At 42.2% G+C, this 12,137-nt stretch overlaps 1 protein-coding gene across 1 annotated transcript in view; it reads right to left on the bottom strand.

The window, feature by feature from the left end:
* SYT10 (synaptotagmin 10) overlaps positions 1-11,841 on the bottom strand; it is a 35,850-nt gene extending 24,009 nt beyond the window's left edge. The window contains exon 1 of the mRNA XM_056482585.1: positions 11,405-11,841. Within this exon, the coding sequence (XP_056338560.1) occupies positions 11,405-11,555 (151 nt within the window). The 5' untranslated portion in view covers positions 11,556-11,841. The remainder of the gene's footprint in view (positions 1-11,404) is intronic.
* Positions 11,842-12,137: the final 296 nt, after the last annotated feature.

Raw genomic sequence — 12,137 nt, 5'->3', positions numbered from 1 at the left:
ATATTGACCTACTTTGCTAAAGCAAAATTATTATAATCAAACAACAAATATCCTCACTGAGAAGCAAACACATGAGAATTCTGTTCACAAATATAGATCTCCAATTTTGAAAACAAGTACCTATATAGACAGCCATCTCCTTATGGATACTGTAGACTTCCCTTTACTTACTGGCTTCAGGTGGAGGACACAGCTCCTGGAAACATGAACTTTAATTTCAGTCAGAGGTTGTTGATGCTTCGTTCTTTAGAACATATATTTAGAATATCAAGAACATGTCAATGTAAAGTTAAGTCACAGTCAACATTTTCTCTCAGTACACGTGAAGACAGATCAGATCTAAACTGCTAGGCTGATGCACAAATTTCATAAAGATTTGCCAGATTTCTGACTCCATACCAACTGCTTCAGAAACATTTTTAAAACCTAGCATTTAAGCATAAATAGGAACAAGATAAAGTCTACCATAAATAAGAGATTTCTGTGATTAAATCCTCAGCTCTGGACCAAGACTTTGTTAGACCAAGATAGCACAGATATATCAGTATCTAAGATTCTGCTGTGAAAATGCAGCTGGCTTCAGAGAACATAGTGAAATGCCCTGAGCTGTACAGAGATCATGCTGTACACTGAGCTACTCCTGCTGCCCTGTATTTGACTTTTGTTGCCAAAACTGCTTAGAATATCTAATAGCCTGGCCAAAGATAGGAAAACAGATTTCATACCAACAAAATTCCGTGGACACACTTTTATTTTAGGAGATGGTAGACCACCAGGACTACCAGTTGAGCCTTAAGTAGGAGTTTTATTCTATGTGACATGCTTCCATTTGATTTTTCCAGTATCCTGTAATCTTATAACAAAAAACTTCCTTTTCTTTTCAAAAGAGTCTTTTATATGCCTTGAAATTATTCACTAAACCCTGCTTAAATATCCTTCAAGTAACAGATGCTGCTCTTTGTTACAACAAGTTTTGACAGTTTAACACCTAATACTTTGTATCCATAACTCCAGGCTACAGCATACTAAACTGGATCACTGGAAAAGTGAAAAGAGGGTTTGAGTATATTTTTATAGATTTGTACATGAGCAAAAAGGTATGGATAAGCTCCATGAAACAGTATGTACCTTACCAGCCCATATGAGAATTGACGATAGAAAGATGAAGCAGAATTATGATAGAAAGCTGAAGATGAAAATTTGGGAAAATTTTCTTTATTAATATATAATATCCAGGTGCATCTCTCAGTAACAAACACTGAACTTACAGACTACTCCTCACGAAAATGCATGAAAAAAGCAAAAAAATATAGAAAATGTGGTCTGGAGATCATACCCTCCCAGTCAATTCCTAGCCATGGACAGGAATTAGAATAGGAAAATGATCATTCTTGATGAGTGGTTTGGGTATGGCCCATCTATTTCACCAGATGACAGACATTAATAGGAAGGAGAGAGGCTCTTTCATGACCTCAGTGCCAGAGAATGGTCTGTAGTGTGTTGACTGACATATGCCGGAGGTCCACCAAAGCTGCTCTGTCAGAACCCTCGTCAGATGGACATCGGAAAAAATATAACAAAAAGCTTGTGGGTCAAGATCCTTCCCAAGGGAAAGATCACTCAGCAATTACTGTCATGGGCAAAACAGACATAACTTGGGGAAATAAATTTGTTACCAATCAAATCAATGGTGACTAATCAAACCATAAAACACTTTCCCCCACTCCTCGCTTCTTCTGGGACTCAATTTCAGTCCTGCTTTCTCTACCTCCCCCCTCCAGCAGCACGGAGGGATGGGCAAAATGAGGCTGCATCAGTTCATCACACATTGCCTCTGCTGCTCCATCCTCTTCAAGACTTCTCACACCCTTTCTCTGCTGCTTTCCTCCAGTGTGTGGTTCCTGCCACATGAGACAATCCTGCATGAATTCCAGTGGGAGTCCTTCTCATGCACTGCTCCAGGGTCCCTTCCACTGGGAGCAGACTGCTCCAGCACCAGCCCACTACAGGGTCATAAGTGTTGCCAGGAAACCTGCTCCAGTGAGGGATCCTGTCTCCACAGGTCCACAGATCCTGCCAGGAGCCTTCTAAAGGGTGGGCTCCTCACAGGGTCACTGCCTCCTTTGGGAATTCACCTGCTTTGGGTTTGGGATGCTCCTGGGCTGCAGAGGTGAAGACCAGCAGTGGGAGGCAACTCACACCTGGGGCTTCTCTTTCCCTTCTTCACAGACCTTGGTGTCTGCAGAGTTGTTCCTCACATATTCTGATTCCCCTCTTCCAGCTGCTGATGTGCAGCAGATTTTTTTTCCCTTCAAAAATGTTTTCCTGCAACCCCTGTGTCTGAGGGGCTTCACCTAGGCAATCCTTATGCCAGCTGGCCTTGGCTCTGTTGGAAATGGGGGAAGCTTCCAGCAGCTGCTCACAGAAAACCCCCTCCTGCTACCAAAACCTGGCCAGGCAAATCCAATACACAGTCAAAAGCAAATTTAATATATTCAGCCAGAGGCAGGCCTCACTGAAGAACCTTCTTTGATAGATTGAACCAGAAAAAATTGTCAGGCAGCCTGGCCAAATTTTTTTCTGTTCTCAAAGTGTGACAAAAAGTAGAACTCTTGAAAATATTGGTGGTCTGCTAGAAATAAATAGAAACTAAGAGTAAAAAGAAATGAAAAATAAAAAAAAAGGAAAGGAAAGGAAAGGAAAGGAAAGGAAAGGAAAGGAAAGGAAAGGAAAGGAAAGGAAAGGAAAGGAAAGGAAAGGAAAGGAAAGGAAAGGAAAGGAAAGGAAAGGAAAGGAAAGGAAAGGAAAGGAAAGGAAAGGAAAGGAAAGGAAAGGAAAGGAAAGGAAAGGAAGAGAAAGAAAAGAAAAGAAAAGAAAAGAAAAGAAAAGAAAAGAAAAGAAAAGAAAAGAAAAGAAAAGAAAAGAAAAGAAAAGAAAAGAAAAGAAAAATAAATTAAATTTTGGGTGATTTAGAATATTTTCTACTCAGTTTAGGGACGGTTGGCAAAATTAGGTTATATTTTGAGAGGAAGACTTTTAGAACTGAAAATTGTAGGGTTTTTTTTCCATTTGGAAAATGTTGAAGGAGGATGTTTTAACATCTTTGAAGCTGCTGGAAACATTTCAAAACCAGAAATACGAAAATTGATCCCTTCCAGCAGAGCTTCAATTTGATGAATAGATACTATCAGCTGAAAAACATTGCATCAAAGCATTTCTAATTTAATTTTTTCACTGCAAGACATTTTTCAAGCCTTCAAATAACTTGTTGTCTCCCTTCAACACCTACTCCTGTACTTCAACTTTCTCTAAGCAGTTTTTCTGTGTTTCCATTAAACTACTTCAAAGTTGAAAAAGCTCACTTAATCTTTACAGAAGAGGTATGTTTTATATCTGTAAAACAATCATATGAAACATCTAAAGTCTCACAAGCAGAGATAAGGACCTAATTCTATAAACAGTTGTAGTCTCAAATTTTGCTATTTTATTAATGAATTAAAGAACCTCAGATATTGAATTTCATAGTGCAACAAATACAGGAAATATTTGATATGCAAGGAAGTTGACCAAATAGTTATTTACGAAAAACTACTTAATTACATTTATTGCCATAACTGTTAAGAAGCAATCACTATGGCATAAAATAAAAATTGACATAAAAAGCATATTGTTTCATGTCCTTCCTTCTGTCAGCCACTCAACTGAGTGATTGCAAGATATTTGTTGCTATCTGAAGACTGAAATAATCTAAGAGCACACAAACCCTTTGTGTGTTATGCTGGATATATATCTTATGTTAAGTTTTAAAAGGAAGTTTGGTTGAAGAATGTAAAACATTGAGAGAAAGTTCTGCAGACTTGGAGCTTCTTCACATCTCTGCCAAAGAGTCCTGGTGGGCAAGAAAAATGTGTACTGAAGGATGGATTTGTCATCAGACTAGGGTTGCACTTCACATACATAAGTATTATTTACAAATATAGAACTGGGGACAAATTGAAAGAGTGCCCAAGTTTTTAAGGACAAAAGGAGATACAGACACTGCTGAAACAGTATTAATTGTCAACATTGTGAATAATGTTCTTACTGGTCTCTGGTCCAAAAGAAAACAAAAACCATCTTGAACAACTCTTTCTGAATAAGTAATTGCAGCTTGTCTGCTATGATTTAGATTTGCACAGGACATTCCTCTGAAAAGTCAGAAACATTACAGAATTATGCATTTCCCATTCTTGTTCTCATGCTTGATATACTCAGGAATGTCAAGAAGATTTTTTTTCTAATACCTACTCATTATGGTCAGTGGGAGATCTTCCAATGTCTTCATTTCATTCCTGATGAACTCCCTTTACTGATGTCTGTCCTAAATGTCATCTTTCTAGTCTTGATAAAAATTTAATAACTGAAAGTGTCATGTTTCCTCATGGTTTTCTATTTAAAACTACTCTTTCAAAATATGGAATTTTAGACAATTTTATATTTCTAATTTCTATATTTCTCTTAAGAAAGGCATGTCTATTGAGAAGCTTCAAAAATTCTCTGCATTTTTATAAATATCCTCTGATACATTTCTACTATAAAGTCTACTTGAGACCCAGTCTCTTGTGTCAGGCAGGTACTTCAGGAACATCCCTATGTTTTGCTTTTTATTTTTCTTTTCTGGATGCTTGGAAATGTCTCGAGCATTGGGTTCAGTGCTATGGATTCCAAAATTTTTTTATTTGAAACTTGCCTCAGAAAAATTCTGCCCATGGATCCATTTGCAAATATGAACATTGGCAGACTTCCATTTCAAAACCAAATTAAGGTCACTTACATTTTACACAATATATGCCGCATGAGGCTGAACTTGGAAAAACATACTCCACAAATCCATGAACTTGACTGGAGACAGAAACAACACACAGTGCTGTGATGTAGACACCCAGCTGTATGAGGGTCAGGCAATCTGATGTCAATGTAAAGAGAATGGATTTTTCCCAGAAAAGGAGCAGGGGTGAAAGGAACACTTGGGGAAAGAGAGGGTCCTAGTCTCTTCTGGGCCATTTCTTTGTTTATATTTAATCTTGGTTCTCTTAAATATTTAAAGTGCAATGTCTGTAACTTGTGTTCAAACATATTTTTCTTTAACTTTGAATTTTTTATCTTGTTCATTGAGCCATAAGGAACTTCACCCCTTCCATAATAAAGGAACTCTTGTGTATGTAATAACCAGGAGTTGGCTCAATCAGATAAATTAATGTCTCTGGTTTTCTAGGATTTGAAGGGAAGCAGGGCCTTTATAAATTATAAAAAGGCCTGGGGCCAATAAATTTCCCCTATCCCCATGTACATTAAGTAGTTCGTTCCACCTATCATTTCTGCTGTTTGGTTTTCCTTGGGAAAATTTTAAGCATATAAAAACTTGCTGGTAATAATTTTTACTCTGCATTAGCAAATCTTCCGCAATTACCTCTGTTTCATCCAAATCCTTTCAAATGGGGACATGATGCTCTGGCATGCCTCAGAAAGTGGCAGGTGCAGAGTTGCATTTTCTCCCTCAATCTGAGTCTGTCAAAATACCTGATTTAGATATCAAATGGCAAAAAAAGCCTTTCATTTAAAAGAGTAGGTGTGACTTCCTCTGCTGTTCTCATGGAGAAGCATCCTTAGAAGATCTTCAAACTTTTACTCTGGCCTTACAGTCAGTGTGTTCCTTCCCTGTTAACTCATTCTGGTGTCTGAATTTGTTCCACACAGCCACCACCGTGTTCTGGCTGGTAGATCACTTCTTAATGCTAGCAGAAACCTATGATAGCTTTTTATGAATTCAGGGATCATTGTGATTTACTACATGATCAGAGCACACAGAATTATTAATCTCTTGTCAAAATCAATTTATCTCAGCTATATTAGAGATGATGGTTCTCACTTTTGCCTGGCTGTGTGTGTAAATTATTGGTCCTCATTCTCAAGGCTTTTTCTGGCCTACATACTTTTCATATTGTTGACTCTCAATCTCAACTGGAGGGACTTTCTGCTAGACCCACACCCACCCATGAAAAAAACCCCAGCCTTAGGCTTGGTCCTGTGCAAGTGTCAGACTTTTGAGGATCTCTGTGTCTACACAAAGCCCTCATTATCATCTTTCAGACAAGACAAGTAAATTAGAACACATCATAAGCTCACTGGACTGCTGTTCACCACAAGCATACCATAAGCTGTGAGGAGGTTCATGCAGCTGAAGTGTCATTTTTGAATTGTCATGGCTATGTTTATTCTTACCCAGCATTATATAACAAGCATCTCACACATATGACAGGACCCAGGAAAACACTATGTCTCTTCATCATCTTTACAGATATATCCTCCAGACAGTATAAATCTTTTTGTATTCCCCCCCTGTATTTCTTTAAGAAATGTGTATGGAGGAAGATTGTTTTGTAAACCTCTTGCTTTTACTGTGTATCACTGCTATCTGCATTGTTGTGACTGCCTTCACATTTGCTGTAAATAAATCTGGTCTCGGCAGTATGTTTCCCCTCTGTTTTGCCTTTATGCTGCTGAATTAGATGCATTTCTGGTTTTCACAGCTTGTTAACACTGATTTTGTAAGTTACATTTTTCAGTAACCCTGTACTTTTTTCCCCACCAAGCCTTATTTCTCTGATAGTAACATTGACCTAACCAGGTGATGAACTGTATGGTAAATAATTTGGCTGGTCTATTAACTGTTAAAATGTTTGTTATTTGATATTCTCACATTCCCCTGTAGCAGGGACACTGTTTCATTTTTCTGTAACAGAATGCTCACTTGTTTCACACAACACTTACTTTATCATAAAGAAAAATGCTCCTCACTTGTATGACATTCCTACACTGATCACAGTAGCCTTCACCTTTTTCCAAGCCATTTTTTGTCCCCTCTGTGCCTACTTTGGCACAGTTGAGAAGAATTTACAAGCACTCTGTGGGGTAAACCTGTTTTCCCCCCTCCCCTAAATACATCCAGGCAGTGCAAGCGTGTCCACAGCTCACACTGTTTGTGGATGTGCACACATTGTGTGCATAAGCACAGCGTGTGCAAAGGACCCAAGACTGAATGTAAAGCATCAGCTGCTATCCAGCAGGTTAAGAGCTGTCAGAAGAGCTTCTGACAGCCAACAGGAGGCACATGCCAGCTTCAGCAGGAGGACAAAAGGCATTGCTCTTCGTGGAAGAGTCTCTATTACAGACTGGGTCCAGTGCTTTCTTACTCCATCTGTACTTTTATAGCAAACTATCAGTCAGGGGTAGGGTTAAAAACTTGGTAGGTTAAACTGTTATGTTAACAGAATAACTATCTGTAGAATATTTACATGAATAACAAATGATTCCCTAGAAGCTGATGCTCTTTGCATGGTCAACTTTCAAAAATCAATAGTCTGACAAGCAAAGGGTCAAGAGTGAACATCACTCTCAAGATATTCACTACCCACTCTAGTGGGCTAAAATATGCCCTCAGTGTTTATAAAAGAGCTGGGTTTCCAGCCCTGTAATAAACATTGGCCACCCATGGGAACTGATTATGAGAGAGTAGTTTTGCATGACCAGCAGGCCTAAAAAAAGGCAAAGAGCACAAAGTACCCACCACTTTCAGAGGACATAAAATGAATTTTAAACATGTGTCCCTAGAGCAGAATGTCCAAACTCCTCTTATTATGCTGTATGCAATTGGCTTAATCTTCAGAAATGCTCACAACTGGGACCTTTGATGTGCTTGGTTCCTTTGAAAATGAGGAGGGATGCTAAGCTGGAAAAAAATAATTAGAGTCCTTTATTAATGAGATAACCTAAGCCTAGATACCAGTATAAGCACACTGCATATATGAGTTTGGGACAGTTACAGAAAATTATTAATTTACTAAGTTTAGAGATAAATTTTATTATGTGAAATCCTGCTCATCCAGTCTCCATTTATTTTCCTCCTTAACTCTTATAATTGACATCTTAATTATTTTGTCTAAATGACTGGAGGTGTAAAATAAAAACGGAACAGCTGCACATCTAATTGAGCATTCTGCCAAAAATGCTATAACTTCCAGAAGAAAGCTCACAGTCATCCAATCATACAAAGGTACCATAAACCTAAATAGCTTCCTAATCTTTTCACTTGAGCATTCCCCTGAGATGAGCGAATTAATAGTTCTTGTAACTACCAGGGAAGAAAATATAACAGCAGATGTCTATATTCACTTAAGTTCTTAGAAATTTACAAAATTTTCTGTCTCATGAAGAATATTAGTTATGAGTTCTGTAGATTGATTGTTCATTACACTAAAAATGATAACCCTTTCTTGACCCCAGTAGTGAGCAATAATTGAGGGTCCTAAGATGTTGGTGATGACACTGAGGGGAAAAATGTTGAATAATCAGTCATTTCTTTAATGTAAACCAAACTGTTCCTCAGGCAGGAAACCTGAATATCTCCCCTTTCTGCTTTGTTGCTTCATTTTGTTATACTCTGCCTTCCCAGAGCCATACTCACCATTTTTTTCCTTCTGATTGTGTCTCTGGCTTCCTCTTTTGTTTGTTTGTGTTATCATTTTAATGCTTCTTTCTCTCATCTAGGCATATATGCTATCAAAAAAAAAATCACTGCTCAGGATCTCTGCTTCCCTCTGAAACTTCTTGGGTCATGGGGTCAATATTGTCAACATTTTGCTTCAAGCCTGTGATTGGGTGATGCATCTTCTGCCTCAAGCAGCTGATTCCTCTGAGAAGCTTGGCTGCTTTTCGTGGTCTAGCTGAACAGAAAGCTATCACCACACTCACTAACATAATCATACCAATGCAGTTCTAGTTGCACTTCACAGTATTTTCAACTTCCAGAACATGTTTTTATCTTTGTATTAAATAGAAATGGTCTGCTTTCCTTTTTACCATCCACTCTCTTATTTGCTTGTACTGTTCTTTCCTTTCCAAACATGTGTTTCCTTATGGTTTACTGAATCATAGAATATTCTGAGTTGGAAGGGACCCACAAGGACCACCTAGTCCAACCCTTGGCCCTGCACAGGACCATCCCCAAGAATCACACCATGTGCCTGGAAGCATTGTCCAAATGCTTCTTGAGCTCTGTCAGGCTTGGTACCATTTAGACTTCTTTAGTGACATCTCATTAGTGATTTTTGCCTATTCTACCTTTGTGACACTTTTAGGTATCTTTTTGCGATGAGAAAAACTGAAGGAACTTAATGTTTCAGCTTTTATTGAGGAGGATCTATCATAGTTCAATGCTCTGGAAAACATTAGCTTTATCCATAGAGAAGACAAGGAATTCCATGTGTATTTGAAGAGGATATATAGCATGGCTCACCTTTCAATGACATCACTTCTCTCAGCTTAAACTTTATTTAGGGTATTTCTGCTCATAAAATTGTTGCAAGTTTTATTTATATCTTGTCTACCCAAGTGTTTACATATTAAAATATTGTCAATTATCAACAATGACAGTGTGTTTGTTCCTTCTCTGGAGACAGAGTATTAATATATGTTCATTAGCAGTGTTGTTACTGAGATAATACTCAATATACTGTGGTTCTTAATAAAGTTGACACCCATCATCTAATATTGGTTTCCTTTTAAGGGGGGAAAAAGTGAGATTCAGGAATTTAACTGTGATGTGGTACCTAGTGGTTCCAGCTCCTGGTCTGTTAACTATACTTTTTTCCCTACTCCAACAACTGTAAGGTAGTTAGGGTTTACAAATGGAAACCCAAGAAGATGATTGACTTTCAAGAAATGTTGAAAAAGAATCTCTTCTTATTATATACAATGCAAAATCGAACCAAGTTTCTAAACAGCAAATCTAGGTTTACCTCATGGAATGTTTTGTGCCATTCACATCTCATCTGTTTATACACCAAATTCGCAGAGCCAAATTTTCCAGGCTCCATAGGGTAATGATATTTTCATTCAACCTTCTACCATTCAGACCGTGAAGATTAACACAGAGCATGATCAGAATATTCCTGATCCATGCTGGGGGAAAGGCTGCAGCCCTCTCGCCCCTCCTCACCTTGCTGCCCTGCCCTGGCAGTTGAGTTGGGCTGGGCTGAGTAGTGCAGGGTCAGACAGCAGTGATTTTGATCTGAGATACTACAAATAACCCGAGATTTGTGCTAAAATCTGTGGATATTCAAAGAAAATAAAGCAACAAAAGCCCATCAGCTGCAGTGGCAGCGACAGTACAGCTGGGGCACACACTGAGAACCTGCTGCTTTACATGAACCAGTGTTAATTTATTTAATTTGCACTGTTACACTTGGCATTTGCTGGCCATAAAGCAAGCTGCTCATTTGCATTTATGGACAGACAGTAGAGGTTATCAATCCCTTCTAGCAGAAATTAAGCACAGAACTTCGACCAATTTTCAAGCCCTGCCCTAAATATAAGTGCCAAGTAAAAGCAAGGTGTCCAGAGAGCACCACACAGGATAATGTAAAAGGGAAGTGTCGATTCCAAAAAGTGCAGAAAATCTATATATCCGAGACCAAAGACACGGCTATTAGGACTCAAAACCTTAGTTTCAATATGACCATTTTTCTGAATTTGGAATGTTTAAATTAACCTGGATTTTCTCCTTCCACCCTACCCAAATTTTCCCGGATAAGTGTCATGGGCCGGACCGAAATTCTGCCCTGACCCCACAGGCTCCCACTACCTGTCAGACGGCTCTCCCGCCTCCCCCAGGGATGAGCGGAAAGGATGCAAAATACTCAAATCCGCTCAGAAAGGGGAGACTGCCCTCCCTGCCACCTCCCCTCCCCAGCCTGTTGCACGGGCCCCAGCGCCACACGCCAAAGGCAGAGGGCCGGCGGAGGACAAGAGAGGGCGAGCGGCTGCAGACCACGCGTGGCGCGCTCGGAACCCCTGCCCACCCGTGAGAAGAGCATCGGACGCAGCCTCTGCCCCTCTCCCTGCCCGCACGGCCCCGCACACACACGCAGCAGCAGCTCGGGCGAGCTTTCCGTACAGACGAATTCCCGTCGTGGGGAAAACCTTGCCGAAGCGAAGCCGCAGATGGCAAACGAGCGAGCTGCGGGGGTACGGCGCCGTCTCCGGAGGCGATTTCTGTCCCCTCGGCACCCGTCCGTGCTCCCCGGCGCCAAGCCCGCACCCTCGCCCGCTGTCTCCAAGTTTGCCCCGCAGCGCTGGTCCCCGCCCTGGCGGTCCCGGAGCTCCCCTCAGCGCTCCCCGGCAGCCTCGGCGGGCTGCGAGAGGGAGCGGATTTTAAAGCGGACTGCGTGCCTGGCCCCCCCCCTCCGCCCCCTCCGCACGCAGGGAAAGCAAAGGAAAAAGTTGCGCTCTCCGGCCGCCCACGCCCCGCTGTCCGCCCCGCGGCGGCGGCAGGACGAGCCGCCGGCGGGGCGGTGTCGGTCCGTACCTGTGCCGCCGATGCCCTGCCGGGCGCTCTCCAGGGGGAAGATGCCGGCGCACTTCTCCCGCTCCACCTGCCCGCCCAGGCAGAGCTCCGAGATGATCTGCAGCGCCTTGTGGCAGAGGCTGCCCACGCCGTCCTCCGCCGGGAAACTCATCTTGTGGCCCGGCCGCCGCCGCTAGGCCATGACCGGCGCGGGACGGCTCCGCGCCCGACCCGCGCTGCCTCCCGCGGGGAGCGGAGCGGGGCGTAGCGGGAGCAGCGGCGGCGGCGCCGGGAACGGCGCGAGTGCACCGAAGAAGTAGTGAAGGAGCGGGGGGAGGCAAATAAAAAAAAAAGGGGGGGGGGGCAGGGAAAAAAATAAAAAGAGGGGGAAAAAATAAATACCCACTTAGCAACGCCTTTTGTGGCTCCGGGCTCCGGCAGACGGCTCGGCCAATGGCAGCCCGGCGCGTGGGGCGGGGGGCCTCACATCCCCCGGGAAACTTTTTCATCCCCGCCCCGCGGCTGAGCGGAAAGGTGGGCGCAGCGCTGTCCACTCCCGCCCGCAGGACCCCCGGCCCCGGGGGCAGCGGGGCGCTCCGGGCGCAGCTCTTCGCGGTTCATCGCCCTGCCCAGCACGAAGCGGAGCTGGTTCCCCACAGCCCCGCTCGTTCTTCCCCCAGCGTTTATTCAGATGTGACCTCGGCCGGGTGATCTACCGAGCCGCGTCGAGTAACTTCATTGACCAAATCATCAT

This window comes from Oenanthe melanoleuca, chromosome 1A (genome assembly GCF_029582105.1).
Source record: "Oenanthe melanoleuca isolate GR-GAL-2019-014 chromosome 1A, OMel1.0, whole genome shotgun sequence".
In the NCBI taxonomy this organism is placed as follows: domain Eukaryota; kingdom Metazoa; phylum Chordata; class Aves; order Passeriformes; family Muscicapidae; genus Oenanthe; species Oenanthe melanoleuca.
The sequence above is the reverse complement of the archived record's forward strand: the minus strand, read 5'-3'. Positions and strand labels throughout refer to the sequence as shown.